The sequence below is a fragment of the Gobius niger genome (assembly GCF_951799975.1).
Source record: "Gobius niger genome assembly, chromosome: 17".
Classification (NCBI taxonomy): Eukaryota; Metazoa; Chordata; class Actinopteri; order Gobiiformes; family Gobiidae; genus Gobius; species Gobius niger.
The window spans coordinates 5,435,142-5,453,864 of record NC_136868.1 but is presented as its reverse complement, the minus strand read 5'-3'; the positions used below and the strand labels follow the sequence as shown (position 1 = coordinate 5,453,864).

General features: G+C 42.9%; 1 protein-coding gene across 1 annotated transcript in view; it reads left to right on the top strand.

Moving 5' to 3' along the window:
• Positions 1-7,385: 7,385 nt before the first annotated feature.
• Positions 7,386-18,723, top strand: part of LOC306977238 (uncharacterized protein) — a 35,181-nt gene continuing 23,843 nt past the window's right edge. The window contains exons 1-14 of the mRNA XM_079575446.1: positions 7,386-7,504; positions 11,633-11,746; positions 11,820-11,975; positions 12,052-12,196; positions 12,368-12,528; positions 12,763-12,897; positions 12,971-13,156; positions 13,338-13,948; positions 14,301-14,443; positions 14,642-14,863; positions 15,024-15,266; positions 15,607-15,737; positions 15,810-16,109; positions 16,190-17,520. Of these exons, the coding sequence (XP_079431572.1) occupies positions 7,454-7,504; positions 11,633-11,746; positions 11,820-11,975; positions 12,052-12,196; positions 12,368-12,528; positions 12,763-12,897; positions 12,971-13,156; positions 13,338-13,948; positions 14,301-14,443; positions 14,642-14,863; positions 15,024-15,266; positions 15,607-15,737; positions 15,810-16,109; positions 16,190-17,520 (3,929 nt within the window). The 5' untranslated portion in view covers positions 7,386-7,453. The remainder of the gene's footprint in view (positions 7,505-11,632; positions 11,747-11,819; positions 11,976-12,051; positions 12,197-12,367; positions 12,529-12,762; positions 12,898-12,970; positions 13,157-13,337; positions 13,949-14,300; positions 14,444-14,641; positions 14,864-15,023; positions 15,267-15,606; positions 15,738-15,809; positions 16,110-16,189; positions 17,521-18,723) is intronic.

The following is an 18,723-nucleotide window of genomic DNA, read 5'->3' as shown; positions in this document are numbered from 1 at the left end:
GCCTATAGGTACAATTATCGGAGGAGGTCGGCGTGCCTTGCTCATTAACGATATTGTAGCCTGCCACCCCGTAGACTGGGAAAGACCTAGACGTAGGTTCTTTGTTGCAACGTTACGGTATACGTTGGGGAGGTTTGTGGCCCCCAAAAACCGTTGTAAATATAAGAGTCACTCGTTGTACGGTCGGCGTGCCGTTTTGTATAGAAAAATGTGCATGGTATTAAATTGTGTAACCCGGGATATTAAGTATTGTGTAAAAAAATTTGAATTGTGTAACCCATGATATTAAGTATTGTGTGAAAACGTTGAGTGAAAATGGATGGTGAATGTGAGAGAGAGAGTGAAGAATATGGATGGATATGTGTGAGTATGTGTATAAATAAAAGTTGTGCAAAGAGCTCCTTAAAACTAGCGTCTGGCTTTGAAAGGAGTTCACATAACTAAAGTTGAGGAGGAAGTGAAAATAATAATAATAATGAGAATAATAATAATAATAATAATATATATAAAAGGAAGCAAAAATATAATGGATATAATAAACTATAACATACATACTAACAGAAATAGATAAAATGCAACAGGTTAAATCAATAAAAGGACACTGCTTTAGGTTATGGACTCAAACGTCTGTACTTTAAGTGCATATGAGAGGTTTTAATTTCTTTTATATTTATAGAGATAATATTTGTTCAGTGAAACAGCAATTTAAGAACAAATGGGAAGAAAAGTTATTTCTATCAATATATATAGTTGATAACATAAGGATAGTCCCATAGAAGTTAAGTTAAACTTTAATCCCTGTAGGGAAATCCATAGAAAAGAATTACAAGTGACTGAATTCTCATTGATAAAACATGGTTGGCACAGCGACAGTTTAAATTTTACTTCTATTTATGTCACTTCTTGTTACTGTCCAATGAGGAAGTGAGACAATAGTATTTATGTTGTAGGTAGAATCTAATGAATATAGGATTAGATGTTTTAGCAGAATCTTAATTTTAAATGTTTTAGCACAATGTTTGTCTAATGTGTCATGTGCACTTTAATCATGCCCATGACAAATGTCAGTTTTAATAGACCTAAGGAAAAACCTTTGCTGATATCTGGCCTCGAAACTAAATACCGTGTGAAAGAAAAACACAAAAATGTATTAAATGCGACAAGTTACTGAAACAAATATTCCTGTGAGCAGTCGACGAAAGATAACGCAAAACTAAACCACATTGTAGCAACATGCAGTGTTTCCCCTACCAATATTTACAAGCAGAACAGAATCAAATAGAGCAAAGCATTGGTGAGAGATGGTGAGTGTGTGACTCGATGGTCTGGGACAGTCTGGATTTGAAAAGTGGCAGAGAGTCTATGGTACGTAGGTCAGGAGGGAGTGAGTTCCAGAGCTGGGGGCAGAGCGGCTGAAGGCTCACCCCTGGTGACGGAGCTGGAGAGAAGGAGGAGCAGAGTGTGTGGGCAGGAGGTCAGATATGCACGGAGGAGCCAGGTTAGGAAGTGCTTTGAATGTAATGATTTTTGTATTTTGAATTAGATTCTTTGTTTTATGGGAAGCGAGTGAAGTTGCTTGTGAGAGGTGAAGGTCCGTGTGATGGCGTGTGCTGTCCGTGTGCTGTCCGTGTGATGTCCGTGTGCTGTACGTGTGCTGTACGGTTTTGAAAGAGCTGCATTTCCTGGAGGGAGTTGTCTAAATTGAACTGGATATTTATCATAAAGGAATTCAAACAAAATGGTTACAATATTATCTACAGGCTAGATATTTTCCCCGGCAGTGTGCACATTTTGGTCTTAACTTCTTAGTCAAACCGGTAAGCATATAAGGGAAACACTGACATGGTTTGAGAACTGTATAGAGTTATAGAGTTTTTATAAAGTTTGGGATAAAAACATGTACAATAGGCCTGGATGAAAGAGTGTGTGTTTGAGAGTGCGCATGGGGGACGACGGATGGAAATTAGCCCAAGGCTACAATCCGGTGTGGCTTGTTTACATGCATGAGACCCGTGTATGTTCATTAACATGCACTGTCCCTACCAAATAAGCCAATAAATACATTTAAAAAAAAGAAAGATAAATAAATAAATAAATAAATTGCAAATGAACACCCAAGACTGACTAAAAAATAATAATAAGAAAAACAAAATAAAAAAACTTTACTTCACTTTAATCTGAAATAACTGACCATATAAGGACCAAAGCAATGGGCCAAACATCGCGTTTGAGCTAAAATTCTGAAGAATTATGAAAAATCTAGTTTTTATATATACAAAGATGAATATGATGGTTTTATATTGTGAAGATTTGTAAATACTGTGCAGAAGATACAAAAAACAACTGTAAATATTTAGAACATCGAACATGAACGTTGAAATATTGCCAAGAACTGACTGATAATTGAAAATATTATTGAACACAGCCTGATGTGAATTAATAGAAGGAACTGAGGGGCAGATCATTAGATTGATCTCCTGATCCCTTACATTCAAACTGTATTGGCTTAGCAGTTTTAGTATTAACATTTTAATGGCACCTCTAAATGAAATAAATAAATATAATGGACTTGAACACTAAACAATACGGTGCAGTGTTTATCTTCTCAGGTACCTGGCACATTGTGGAGATTGACTTGAACACCCTGATGGCGAGGACCTTTCCAGGTATATAACAATAATGAGGGGGACACTTGAAACGGACCCCTGAACAATGAATGGGGGAAAAGCCGTTCTAGAGACTGGAATGTGGAACGTGGACAGACCTGATCAACCTGGCCGCAGTCACCATTCTTATTGTCTGACCTATTTTGATAAGGGTTCTATAGGAAAAAATAAAAAACATGGGCAAAAATTAATGCTAATTTGAACCAAAAATTGTATATTAAGGGCTTCAGTGAGCCCTGGCACTGCCAGGTAATGGTAACGATGCCATTGACAGTTACCCTGACTGACCCTGACTTTGACATGACGGACTCTGAGCGTTCCCTGGTACCAAAATGACCCCTTTGTGGGGTGAAGACCCGGATGAAGACATCTTCCCTGTCCCTAGTATTGATTATAGCACACAATACACACTTTACGATTTGCTAATACACCTTCACTACAGACAACTGTTCCATGAGAACTGTGTGATCAATTATATATCACATGTGCCTTACTGACAAGACAAGAGCATTATTAGCATTATTAATGACTAATAATGTAGTAGCCATTGTATGAAAGCTTTCTACATCACCACAAACCTTATACTCATTTGATATTCTGTGACAGAAATATATGCACTCTGTTATCACACTCACGTTATACCCATGTGTTATAATCAAATTATTTTAAGAACAGTGCTGATTCTCTATTATATACCTTTACGTAAATGCCATGTTTAAATTTTGTCTTTCTAATTATCATATTAAACTAAACTTTAAAATGACACAACTTCTAAATTGTTGATCTCAGTTCTCCTGGAACCACATTTCGCACACACATAGAGCTGGAGCTAACAAATAGGTTTTAATCAGGTACACCACTAGTTACGGCCCAGGGACAGACGACGAGGCAGGGATAGAGAGGGTTTGAATCTCCTGGTACTCGTCGCAAATTCATGCCTGGTACCGGCACATCTGAAACTTTCTTGCCGTAAAGAAGGGGGCTGATTTTGAGAGTAGTTTACTAATAGTTTTAGGGCATTTTTTCTTTTCCACCCGTTGTTATGACACATTCTTACTCTGTGCTGCTATGCCACATCATTGCTGCTTACACATAACCGCTGATGGGGCATCATAGTGGTCTGGTATCTATCTCCATGGCGACCGGATATGTGCTGGCCCGGCAGTGCTCGTTTCTGATGGTTTAAATGGAGATCTGCATATCCAGCCACTTCCTGCCTATACAGTAATATAATGTTACACTTCCGGGGTTTGTAGCTTGTCATGGGTGGACAAGCTAACGGGGTATAGTAAGGGTCACTTTCACGTAGTTTAAATATGAAAATGAAGCGCCTGAGATATTGTAACGTAAGAGGCCGCTTCCAGAAAACACAGTGCATTGTTTCGGTTGTATCCGAAAGGTGCTCTAATCAGACCAAGATCAGGACAGGAAGTGCTCCAGCAGCGCATCGCAACACTCCATCGCAACACTCCTCACACATTCCTTTTTGAAACACATGATTATGAGCTAACGATAAACATTTTTCCCATTGAGCCCATCCTACTTTGAATTTGAAAACGGCCTTGGAAAAAGTATCATCTGACTCAAACCAGGCCGGCTGCAAACTATTCCACACCGGACGTCTCTTCTTCCATTAAATAATTTTCCTTTTTCTGCTTTCGCTAACCACTTCAGTTAGTCTCCAGGTCAGAGCTGCAAGTTAAGGTCTCCAGTTGGTTCTTAGGAGTGTTTCCTGTTCCCACTGTACGTGGATATATTACTCCCTGGTCGTAAGTCACACTTTACACCGCTTACATGCCTCGTTTTAACTACTCTGATGGCCTGGGTTACCCCAGTCCAAAAGAGGGAAGATTGGTATGGGTATTATAGTGCCGTGATTTTTCTTTTTCACAAATAAACACCTGACACACCACAACATTCACAACAGTAGACATACACCACAATAATAGCGGCATGTGCATACCTTACAATCTCAGACTACTATTTTAATGTTGGCGTGATGCCACGAGACAATATGCCACACACTTACTCTATTGCAATAACTCCGTGGTCGTAACCCAGACCGGGAGTGGGGCATACACATAATGGCAACTGCCAAGACCACATGCAACCACACTTTCCAGAACAACGATTTATGGTATAATGTGACCAGACCTTTTAAAATTTGTGCCCGACGCAGTGATTATTATACCAACCTCATTGACCCGCATGGCATGACACAGACAACCCAAAAAATATGCATTAAGTCAATATATGGTACAAATATGCCAAATGGACTGCTAATCACAGGAATCTGATCAATTGCTTTGTGTGTACCCAAATGCCCAACGCTTCAGGAACCCCATCTTTATTTGTCAGACCATACCAATCCAAACCAGCTCTGACATGCTACCCTCTGTCCTGTCTAAAGGACTGTTAAAATATATCACTCATATTGAACAGAACCCCCACCTTTGAATTAGAAACTACAATAGAATTTTGTCACAAAAGCCATCGCTGACCTGCAAAAACTGGCAGAGACCAGAAATTTCTGTTGCTTGTACTAATCATACTGATTTTGTTCTGTGTCTTTGCCATGTGCATAGTGCCCTGTCTTCGCAGCATGCTGTCTAACATGATAACCTCGATGGTGGGACCAGGAGGACAGTATGTGCTGATGCCGGTGTCAACAGATGCTGCGGAGACAGCGGACAACACAGAGACTGATGAACTCCTGCCATAACAGTATACATTGAACAAGCGCACACACACACACACACACACACACACACACACACACACACACACACACACACACACACACACACACACAGATATATACATTTGTATTGTAAGTTTTTTGAATTTATATTGGACATTTAAAAAATAAAAATATTTTTTATACACAGCCAATTCATTGTTTGCTTATGCCATTCATGTGATCTCTGGTTAGAGATCAAAAGAGGGAATGTGGGAAATTGATGATTTTTAGCTAATGTTATTTTTTATAATGCTATTGAATGTTTTTTATGAGTTTAATCTATGTGCTTTAAGTTTCAGTGGAAAACCAATCTTTTCACACGCACATTGCTGCAACAATACCCCATTTCTCGCTCTTGCATTCTTTTGCTCATATCTATGGAGACGTCCAGGTGCCCACACCAGTGTGGACAATAATAACTCCAAATAAGGCATCAGGAAGACACTTCTAGTGGAAAACTACTGAGAGAAAAGCTTGGTGACCTTGGCCTAAGCTCAACTCATCTCCTATCTCTTCGTGAACGTCACATTTTTGATAATATATATTGTAAGAGCGCAGTTAGACGATGCTTTTCCCGGGACTGCCCCGCTCGAGCACCGTGTGTGTGTTAGTGTAGGGACTTTAGCGCTCGGAGAATCTGTGTTTAGAATTGTAATTGTTATAGGGAATAAATCTTCTTTGTCTAAAGCTACTGAATTCTGGTGGTTTCTTCTTGGACCTTGGGATCAACGAACACGCTTGGCGAGACCTTTTTGATACTTTAATACTTTAAACTTAACTGTTTAACTGTGTTTAAATTGATCTTATGGAGTCAGATCTTGTGTATATTAGAGTGCTAATATTTCCTGTAAAATCGCCTACAGGTACAAAGCAGCTCCTGATATGTTCAATCACCTAAAGCATATACTTATTTTTTGCTTTGAATTTCGGGTGATTACGAGGCACCACAGCCAAGAAATGGCCACTCGGCTCAGGAACGACCGATGTCTCACTCCAAAGTTGGGTGAAAAGTTGACAGCCCTGTGTATATATATATATCTGTGTGTGTCTCACTGAAACATGTACAGCACTTTGGGCAATGTCAACTGTATATTAAATGTGCTTTATAAATAAACCTTGACCTTGGCCTTGAAGTGTAATTTGAGTGAGTAAATGTCCTTGATAATATCTTAAACAAAGCCCCCACTATTGACCAGGAGCTTCCAGATTCACAAAATCATTTCACTTTTTTCATGCAAAGAGATTAATTATTGTAACAAAGGTTGAAAGGCTGAAGAACCTTTGTTGACAATCGTTAATCTCGTAATCCTTTAATATACTTTCAAAAAGTGTTAGTCATAGACGCAGGTTAACTTTTGAGCTTCATACAACACATGACCGACTGTGATGAGGCCACGTGCAACTACTGTAGAGCTTTAAAGGTACACTGCGTAACATTTGGGACTATACTGTCGCCATCAGTACAAAACATGCTCCTAATGACCAGCTCCACACAGTACATGCTGTTACTGCAGTGAGAAATCAAAGAATGGATTTGGATGGGAACCTAACCTGTTTAAATCTCAAATTCTGCTGCCTTTAGTCGACATCTCCATGGAGACGAGCTGGAGACGTCCCCACTCCCGGTAAAGTTATGTCACCCCTTAGGAGAGCTGAGCCGCTCACAGCAAAATCACATGTTTGTTTGAGGTATTGTTCAATGCTGAAAATATCTGTCATAAAATAAAGCTTGTATTTCAATTTTATTTTTGGGGTAAAACTCTACGCGGTGTGGCTTTAAAGATCAACATGTCGTGTTTCTCAGCAGCTGTATCCTAAATCCTCCGTGCTCTCTCTCTGCGCCGTCCGCCTGACAGAGCTGGTGCCCCGAGGCTGTGTTTGCGAGGGGAGGGGCGTGCGGGGCAGGTGAGCTGTGTGTAAACGCGAGCCCTCCTCCTCTTTATAAAAGCTACCTGTGCCTTTCCTTCTGCTCAGAGTCAGACCCGACACCGGACCCCACGGACCACAGACCAAAGGATAAACGCCGGGGCTGTATCACTTTACCAGGATGGTTCGCATTTTTTCACCCTGTGCCTGTGTCATGCTGCTGTCAACCATTGTGAGTACTCAAGGCTTTGTTCTTTTTACTTTCCTCAAGGCTCCCCTGGCATTTAGTCAACCTCAACTCCAATTTACAACTTAATTCATCTGAACCTCATTCATGCATTCGTAATGTATTTGGATTTAGTGTTTTCCAGTTTAGACACGGTTTAGATGTGTAGTATTTTAGATCCTTTACTTGGTTTAGTCTTGGCTTGATCTTGAAACGTTTAGAAAGGGGAAATACTTGATGAGTGTGAAAAGTTTGACAACCACAAACACATGTTATACGACAAGCTTCAAATGAATTATGCATCGATGAGGCTTTTCATTAATAATTTCCCAAGCTGTGGACAAAAAGTGAAAGCAGGTGTTACCAGATACGGAGGCCTTTTCCACCTCAAACCTTTTTAGCTTAAAACTAAACACGCCACACAGCAAAAAGTAAATATCAAGCATTGGCTTAAATGTCTTGAATTGAGAAAATGTTACTTGTTTTGAGCAGTTTTCACTCATTTAGACTTTTTTTCCTGATCTGACCAAGTTTACTTTGCTCTTTTGAGGACGTTTACGACTAGTTCTGAGGTAAATCTCACTTGAAAAAAGAAAGCAAAACTGCCGATGAGATAAGTCCCGTGTTCTTGCCCCATTGGCAAAGAAAATTGCTTGAAACAAGGACAAAATGTATTGAAACGAGTCAGAAACATCTCAAAGCAAGCAAAATAATCTGGATCAAAAGCCCAACTTTATCTCTCCTTGTCAAAACATCTCAAATTCGGATTATTATGCTAAAATTTAGACTTTTATACTAAGTTATACTAAGTTTCCTGGTCTCCTTTTGTTACGACAAAGCCATATGTTTGTGGGTCAACAAAGAAACAGCAGCACGAAGCCAAGTCGTAGTAGGATAGTGGTGGGAAACAGGAATACCCTGTCATCAAAGTTGACAAATAAGTAGAATTAAATGTGATAGTAAAGCGGGACAATTGCGCCTATTTAATGAGCCTATATTAAAAATGAAAAAATGTTTGTTAACTCTTATTGCTGACAGGTCTAGAGCAACAGTTGTACAGTTCAATATTAAGTTACTGTAGGCATTGGGATATATTTCCTTCTACTCATATACAATAATAATCTGTAACTCTAGACTGTAATTAGGGCACACATTGTGTTTCATGGCCTTAAAGACGCTTCTGTTTACTGTCGTTACTCCTGAATGGGGGTAAGACGGTCCTCTTAACCCACTTCTAGAAACACTAAGGGCTACTGTTTCACTTTGTGCAGAAGGAAAAAAAAGGAAGCATCGAGTTTCCGTAACTTACAGTTCAACGAGTGGACCCCGAATGTCGCACGTATTATCCTAAACTGACTTTGAAATACTGATTCGGTTCATTTGCTTTCAATGAACGGGAACTTCAGATGTTTTGCCGTCTGTCAGGAATGTTGCTGGGCCAATATTCCGACATTTTCTCTTTGAAATAGTTTGCAAAGTAACATAGCAGTCGACTTACTAGCAGTGTCTTATGGGAAAAGTTGAATATAAAAAAAAAATCCTCTTAACAGTTGGGAAAATCCACTTTGACTGTGACCACAACGATCAGCGTTCACTGGGAAAAAAATGCAGTCTTATCTTTGACAAAAATGACTTATTTTTGTTGGATTTTTGGAATTTGTGCTGATTTCGAGTAGGTTTGGACCATTTTATTGCCAATGGAATGTTTGAATTTTCTTACATCTTACTTTTTTGCATGAAATGTCTTAATTCAAGCACTTTTCAAACCCTTTTGCCAAGATAAGACGGCACTTTTTCCAGTGTTCTTATATGTTGATTAGTAATGGATAAGTTATTCAATGCAATACCTGCAACATGGAAGCAATTTCTGACTTTCAAAACCAGGGCCCAAAGGCAGCGCTCATGTGACATCAATCATAGAGCTTTTCTGCCAATTCACGACGATTATTCAAGTTTGTTCATGTGCGTACGCCATAAGAGCTTTAGGCCGCAGCGTATACTTTTCACTGGCCTCAGGTTTGAGGGTTTGACTCCTGGCCCCAGAAAACTTAGTCTTTCCCCACGAGGCCCTGTCTCATAAAACCTTCAAGTCAAAAAATCCTCAGCCGCAAGGACACACCAATAAAGACAATTTTTACTTGGAGGTCTTGGTTGCTATAGCTACAGGACAGACAGAGCATTAACACTGCCAAAAGTAATTAACTAGATCAGTATAAACATCTCAATTTGAGCATAATAATCCACATTTTAGTTGTTTTGACTAGTTAAGAAGTTCTTGGGCATTTGTCCTAGATTATTTCACTTGTTCTGAGATGTTTCTGACTCGTTTCGATACATTTCGTTCTTATTTCAGGTCATTTTCTTTGCCAATGGGGTAAGGAAAACAGTCTTATCTCATTGGCAATTTTACTTTCTTATTTCAAGCGAGATTTACCCTAGAACTGGTCTGAAATGTCCTCAAACAAGCAAAGGAAACTTGGTCCGATCAGGAAAAGTGTCTAAATTAGCGAAAAAACGCTCAAAACAAGATACATTTCCTCAATTCAAGTCATTTAAGACAATGCTTGATATTTACTTTTTGCAGTGTACAGAGCAAAAAGTTATTGTCAGTCTACTATAGGCATGTCCAAAGTTTAAGTTTTATTACACATATTTGATATTGTTGTGTAATTTACTTCTACTACTTTTACTATTCTCATGATAAATTGTATGCCATCACTATAAATTGTAAAACAAATACAGGGAGCCTTAGAGAACATTTGTATGTGAAGTATTTTTCGTTTTGAATTAATGATGGCGCCGTCTTTGAGATTAAAACTGTTGGAGCTCTTTATTCTCCAGAAAACAATTATTGACTACTAATTTCATATCCATCCATCCATCCATTTTCTTCCACTTTATCCGGGGCCGGGTCGCGGGGGCAGCGTCTCAGCAGAGATGCCCAGACTTCCCGATCCACACACACCTCCTCCAGCTCGACTTCTCGCTTCTCGCAATTATCCCGGTTATTGTTGCCGCGCTGATAACTAGTTTCTTACAACAGATACTTGGTGAAAATATAGGAAAAACAAAGAAACATTTTGAGTGTGCAATCCATCAAAGACTGAAACACAGCCCACTGTACAGGAGACACGCCTCACTGCATAATTATATATTTGTTTGAGGCGGCACGGTTACATCAGGACTATTATTACCGTGCGTCTGGGAAAATTGTAGTACAATGTTTTACAAGTACATTGCATTTTGCTGTATCAGTCATTTATGCTTCAGGCAAGGCATGTTTATTTATGTTGTGCATTTCATACACAAGGCAACTCAATTTCAGTCGATTTCACGGCCATCTCATTTGGAGCGATGAGGGAATCCGGTGGTATTGTCCTAAAGTGGTTTAGGTCCTGCTTAACCAATGTTTGTGCACGTATTAGGCGATCAAGTCTTCTACTGTGCCTTTTACATTTAGCTTGCCTCAAGGCTCAATACTTGGACCCCTTCTTTTCACCCTTTCCACTTGGGTCCCCCCTTGAGAAGAAAGTGACATTTTGTATTTCTTTTCTGATGACGTTCCTTTAAAACTATGTATACTATTAAACGTCTTTTAAAGTCTATTGAGGAAACCCCAGCATGGATGATTAGATTACTGCTGCTTGGTCCAAATGATGCCCGCTCCTCTCATGTGGGTCTGGGCTTCCTTAGGCCCATACCTTCAACCCACAGTGACCAACCTTGGTGGGAAGTTGAGCAAAGCCAAAGCCAAGTAGGATTGGACAAAATTATGCTTTTATTAAGAGCATCACCATCCAGAACACAGAGGTGGAGAGAGTGGACTGCTACAGTATGTATCTGGGAGCCGATTAGACTAGAGGGACGACTGCAAAGCTGCAGACAAGAAGGTCATGAGCAGACAACCTGACAAAGCCCAGGTTTTCACCGTGTGTTTGGAGATCTTCTATCAGTCTATGGTCAAATCTCGCTGGAGCTGGGTCTCTATTTAGGTTTCATAAGTTCCAGACACATCAGGAAGCACTGACAAATCAACAGACCCAGTAATACTACGATACATAACGCCTTTCTTGTACACATGCAGACTTCTTTCACTCCTGTCGTTACTATAATTTGTACCTTGTGTGCCCTTAGGTTGTTGCTACAGTTTATGCAAATTCTCTTGTGAGAAAAAGAAGAGAGTGGATCCTGCCTCCGAAACCTCTAATGGAGAACGTTGACTACACTAAAAAGGAGTTCATCGCAAAAGTGAGAATCTGAATCTTGACTGTGATAATACAATTTCATTCTTTTTGTTATAATGCTAATTCTTTTTTCTCAGATCCGCTCAGATTTTGAAGAAAACAGCAACATCCACTACGCTCTGGAGGGCAAAGGCGCCAGCCAGGACCCAATTAACGTTTTTATGGTGGACTATAAAACTGGATTCATTCGTGTGACCGAAATACTGGACAGAGAGAAAATCGACACCTACAATGTTAGGAATTAAACAAACAAATATTATGCTACATTCCTTCCAGAACCAATCAAATAAAATATATTTTCCCCCCTAGCTGTCTGGGATTGCTACTTTTTTGGATGGTACAGTCGCAGAGACCAAAATCGACATTAGGATTAAAGTCGTCGATGAGAATGACAACTCACCAGAGTTTCCCAAAGTCATTCCTCCTGGAGAGGTGTTTGAGCGCAGTCCAGTCGGTGAGGGTTTGATGTGTTCATTCATTCATTTTTTCTCCCCTCATTTAAGGGAGTCCCTTGACACATTTTGCCTGAGCTCAAAATGAAAGTTCTGAGATTAAATCATTTATGCATCAAAAGTATTATGAATTAGTAGTAATCTATCGACCTGTGTTATTGACCTGTGTGCAGGCACTGAAGTGATGACAGTGAAAGCCATTGATCTGGATGAACCAGGAAACCCAAACTCTCAGCTGGCCTACAGAATCCTGAGTCAGGAGCCACCGGATGATATGTTCTACATTAGGCCAAGTGGGACAATCGTCGTAAAGAAAGCCACCCTCGACAGAGAGGTAAAAACACACTGTGGAATTAATGGGGCAAACCACAAACCAGTCCAAACAAACTCTCTATAGCCCTATGGTCGATTCTTTGTTCCACATGAGCTAAATTTCTGTGGAACATTTTATGGGGAAACTAACACAGATGTGATGCAGTGTTGAGACTTACTCTAGCACATTGACATTATGAAAACATCTAACATGAGCTGTTGTAATGTAATCTTTGCATGTTTTTAATTGTTTTAGACAGTGGACAGTTACGTCCTGACATTGAAAGCTCAAGATCTGAATGGCGACCCGAAAGGCAGGACTGGAACAGGCACAGTTACCATTAATGTACGAGATATCAATGACAACCTACCCACTCTGGAGAAAACAACGGTATTTCACGAAACTGTTCTCTTGCTGCATTGGATGTTAGAATAGGCGTTTTATTGTTTGGTCCTTTTCACAGTACGAGGGCAACATTATGGAAAACACGCGTGGAGTGGAGGTCATGAGATTCAAAGCGACGGATGTGGACTTAGAGAGAAGTCCCAACTGGGACGCGGTTTACGTGATCGCTAAAGGGAACGAGGCCGGATACTTCAGCGTCAGAACTGACCCCGACACCAACGAGGGAGTGCTAATGCTCGACAAGGTACCATGAAGAAAGCGTATGAGACTAACAAGGACAAACATTGCATTTTAATGTGTATAATGTAGATTTTCCGAAACAAAAGTAAACTTAATACTGCACATCATACAAAAGCTAAAGACTATGTCAACTTCATGTAATTTTGGCAACTGCTTAATGTAATTTTGTGTCTTTTTTGCTCCAGGCTGTCGACTATGAGGACGTGAAAGACCTGGATCTTGGTCTTATTGTGAAAAATAAGGCCCCTATGTTCGATGGCTCAGTGGGAGTGGGCAATGTTAACTTCCATGGAGGAGCAGGGCTTGGGCTTGGTGGGGGAGCAGGTGTAGCAGAAGGGGCAACCGGGGCAACCGGGGCAGGCGGTGGAGCAGGCGGTGGAGCAGGCGGTGGAGCAGGCGGTGGAGCAGGCGGTGGAACAGGCGGTGGAGCAGGCGGTGGAGCAGGCGGTGGAACAGGCGGTGGAACAGGCGGTGGAGCAGGCGGCATGGGTGGAACAGGCGGCATGGGTGCAGCTAGTCCCAACGATCCCAATAGCCCCAACGACCCCAACGATCCCAATAGTCCCACTGATCCTAATGATCCCAATAGTCCAACCAGTCCCAGCGGGTCACCAGATTACTCGGGTTACCCCATGTATCCAGTGAAAATTAACGTGCAGAACGAGCCCGAGGGCCCACGCTTCGACCCCAAGGTCAAATCTATCCCTGTGTCCGAGGGAGGAATCAACATTAAGGACGTCATCGCTAGCTACACTGCCATCGACCAGGACACGGGCAAACCAGCAGAGGACGTCAGGTACAGCATATCCCAGAGATTACACGTGTACAAAAGTATTTCTTTTGGCTCTCAGTGGCAAAGGAGTTTATACACTCTTAGAGAAGGGACATTTAAGTCTTCATTTACTACGTGATCTGGAGAGATGGTTATGGGTGCTGTGCTCAGGGACCCACCTCTTGATCTTGAGCAATAGGTTCATGGTCAGGCGGAGGCTTCACTGCTCTGATTGGCCTGCCTCCCCGCTCTGAATTAATTTATTACAGCAAAGTATGAACTCTCAAAAGAGGCAGATAGCTTCATTTAACATATATGACTTTCACCGTATCGCAGACCCCTATCTTGACACCGCATGTGCTCTTGTTTTTTTTAGGTATATGAAAGGCAAAGACCCTGGAAACTGGCTGACAATCGATCCAGAAACAGCAGAAATCAAACTGAACAAACTTCCAGACAGAGAGTCCCCCCTGCTGGTCAATGGCACTTACTACGCTGAAGTGGTGTGCATTACTGAAGGTAGTTATCTATAGATGGTGACTTGATTCCAGTTCATGCGCCCCCTGGTGGTGTAATGTAATCAACATCTCCATATATTAGCCAGATGGTGGATGTTTTTTTTTAATGGGCATTGTTCAAAAGTACATGTCCAAAACTGTCTTAACCTCCAAGATTTATAGATGGCTTGTTTTAAACCTGTTTTGTGGCTCTGAACAGACATGCCAGCCAAAACTGCCACGGGGACCATAGCCATCCAGGTGGAGGACATCAACGACCAGTGTCCCGAAGTGACCAGCTCCGTGCAGACCCTGTGTCTCTCTGATGACGCGGTTCTGATCAGCGCTCACGATGGGGACGAATTCCCAAACGGAGCGCCCTTGCACTTCCAAATAGTCCCAGAGAACACGCAGGGCAAGTGGCAGACGGAGCATCTCAATGGTAAGACTCGATTTTGTCTTGCATGGGATTTTTCGTGGATTTTTTAATGGCAGTCAAAACTTAGGAGTCTGTCCAAAGATATAAGATATAAGTAAAGTATAATCACTAAAAGCATTACAAGTTTTCCATAACCTCTGCCATCTATGTTCATTCCCGACAGACACTGCGGTAATCGTGAGATCCGAGGAGACCCTGTGGCCCGGTGTGCACGAGCTGGAGTTTATCATCACTGACCAGCAGGGGGTGCCGTGTCCTCAGCCGCAGAGAGTCCAAGTCACCGTGTGCACGTGTGAGGACGGCGTGATGTGCGGGAAACGGGGCAGTAATGGGCAGCCGGAGAGAAAAGTGGAGCTTGGACCTGGGGGGATCGGGCTGCTCTTCCTGGGACTGCTGTTATTACTATGTGAGTGAACTGAAAGGAAGCTATGAAGCCTTTATTACAAGACTTTCAGGCAAAAACTTGGACAGAAAGGATGAAATAGGACAGAATTCATTGGCAGTTATGATGTTTTAGTCAAATAATGTTAGCATGGGGAAAAAAAAAGATTAAAATAAAGTGTTACACTGAGCTTTTTATTGCTGAGATGGAAGGTATAAGGACAGCTGTCTATTTGCGGCTTCAACTGTTGAATATTTCCTTTCTGCTTTCTGTTTCATTGTTTGAAATCCATCTCATTGTTCATTTTCGAACTGCTCTCATTTGAACGATCTGTATGAAGTAACTCTCTTATCTTAATTTGCAGTGATTCCCCTACTGGCTCTTTTCTGCTCCTGCGGGGGAATCGGGGGATTGCCAGGAGGTTTTGCAGAAATGCCGTTCGATACCAAATCTCATCTCATCAACTACCACACGGAGGGCCAGGGAGAGAACACGGTAAGACGATCACTTATGGAACATCCAGTTCTCTGAAGCAATGCAGTCGATCACAGGTTCTTTTGTGTTCAGGAGGTACCACTGATGAGCATGCCGACCCAAGTGGATGGGAACATGGTCAATACGAGCATGGGCGGGGCCAACATGTCTCACACGGAGTTTCAGCAGTACACAGGCCTATCCAGAGAGGTCACGAATGGATATTACCAGGGCTTCGGAGCTGGGCAGATGGAAGGCACCTGGAGGGGCATGAGCCAGATGGGCGGAATGAGTGGATTTCAGTCAGAGTACATGAGCAGAGAGACAGAGGGGATGGGGATTTTTGAAGGCATGGCTCTGCCTCACCACTACCTGGGACAGTACTACAACCAGGTCAGTCCTTTGAATGAACTTGTCAGAATATTTCATATATATATTATTGAATTTAACCTGACTCTCTCTGTGTCCCACAGAAGGCGCAGGGCGATGAGGACCAGGCGGGGAAGGACAGTCTGCTGGTGTATGACTATGAGGGCCAGGGCTCCATCGCTGGCTCTGTGGCCAGCCTTCTGCCTCTGGACAATGACCTGAGCTTCCTCGACGACCTGGACCTCAAGTTTAAGACTCTGGCAGAGGTCTGCGGGGCCAAGGTCCAGGCTGAAGTGAGTGCCCCTCCTCCCAGAGCCTCTATAAGCTCTCACACAGCAGTGTCCAGTGTGTTGGCCCCGGGGCCTCGACCACAACCCCTACCACAACTTGCCCCTCTACCACAACCTACTCCTCTACCACAACCTGCCCCCCGACAACAACTTGCCCCTCTACCACAACCCACCCCTTTACCTCAGCCCGCTCCCAAACTACAATCCAACCTGCAAACAGAGGTCAGCAGCAGCGTGGTGCGAGAGAGCTCTGACCGCTCTCAGACCGTCACAGTGAGCGAGGTGAACAGAGAGGCCCCTAGGGTCCTGGCCCCTCAGGCTCCACAGGGTCAGATGGTGCTCGTGCAGCAGCAGCAGCCACAGGTCTACTACACCACAGGCCCGGTCCTACAGCCCATGCAGTACATGATGCAGCCTCCGGTCCAGAACACAGTGCTCCTGGCCGAGGCCCCGGGGTCCAACATGCAGAATGTGATGCTGGTGAAGGGCCCTCAGAGTGGCCCCACCCAAGGCCTGGTGATGCAGGGTCAGACTCTGATGCAGGGTCAGACTCTTGTTCAGGGTCAGACTCTGATGCAGGGTCAGACTCTGGTTCAGGGTCAGACTCTGGTGCAGGGACAGCCTCTGGTTCAGGGTCAGACTCTGGTGCAGGGACAGCCTCTGGTTCAGGGTCAGACTCTGGTGCAGGGACAGGCCCAGGGGCCCGGGATGGTGCTGGTGGAGAATGCACCGGGGCGAAGGGCCACCCGCTCTGGGTCACAGACCATGCTGTTGGTGGAGGAGTGGGGCCCATCAGGCTCCAAACAGGTGGTGACGAGCAGCAAGAGTCTGGCGCAGCCCAGGCTCTCTGACTCTCAGTCAGTCCATGTGACGGGCTCGGGCTTCGCTCAGGGCCAGCAGCCTGTGGCCCGCAGCGCTTCGAAGTCGGGCTCCCAAAACATCTCAGTGATGGAAACCCACACTGCACAGGGCCAGGAGCCCAGACCTGAGAGCAGTCTGTCAGGGGCACTCGTGGGCTCCCTGAGGGCCCTCAACAAGAGCACCTCCACCACAGTCACCAGATCCAGCAGCTCAAGGAACAGCGCCCCCTCTGGCTCCAGGAGGGTGGTGGTGAAAGAGAACAGGAAGGTCCTTCAGACAAATCTGTGAGAAAAGATCAACTATAAAGACTTTTTTCAAATCTGTACATAAAACATATATAAATACCAGCAGCCTCGTGGAGTTGACTCAACACTGACTCAGAATTGGTTTACTGCTTATGGTCATTGCACTGACGTTATATTTATCTTGCCTTAAAAAGGAGGGACTCTTATTGTTTCATGAAATGTACATACAGTATTTTATTTGTACGCTGTTTTCCACCAATAAAATAATGTAAAATAACTCTTGATGCTTCCATTATCTGCTCATTATACTTATGGTAAGAGTATAAATAAGGGGTTTAAACCATTGCATGCAGCTTAGTTTCACAAGCCATTTCCCGCACTCTAGGAGTGTCTTGTCAGAGATGGGATGGGCGCCGTGCGTACCTCTGCAGACTGGTTGGACCGGCTGCTCCGTTTGAACATGCCCTGTGTGTGTGCGTATTGTTTACTGGATCTCCCTGAGAACACCACGCCCTGGGCTGGGATTGGCTTACACTGCGCTCTGTTTGTGAGACTCGCTCCTGAGGCTTTACATGTCAGCTCGGATATCTGCGTCTCAAATGACACAACACTCGGATGTTAAGCATGACTATGGTTCAGTGAAATGTGACAGATATGAAACTGTTTATCAATACAAGAATGTCTTTACATCAGTGCAATGATATACATTAGCTTTGATTTCCATCTACATCAATTTCATTTGTTCCCGTTTGTTCCCAACATTCCCACGTACCCCTTGAGGCATCGATTTATACTTTTTTTAACCCCAACTCGAGGATCCCGCCAACTTTTTAGGAGAGTGTGTAACTAAACATTATTCAATTCAAAACAGGAAACGTGAGTGCCTCTGAGGGTCCGTGTCGGTGTAGAAGGTGTTGTGTGCCAGTGTTGTAAATCAGGAAGGATCTGACTTGGTTAAGGCTGTATAAAGCAAGTGCAGGAGGTGGAGTAATCAAAAGTCAAAAGAAGAAGTCTGAGGCACCCTGTCATGTGGAAAAATAGATGTCCTTTAATGGACAATTGGATTGTCGACGCGTTTCGACACAACATGTCTTCGTCAGGGCACAAGAATTAGCACCAGGCGTGTCCCTTTAAAAGTGACAGATCATGTTACCGGCCGTCACATGACAACAACAAAAAATATTTACAATCATTTTGTCTTTTTCAATTCATGGAGAAAACCTTAAAACAGAGCAATATTCA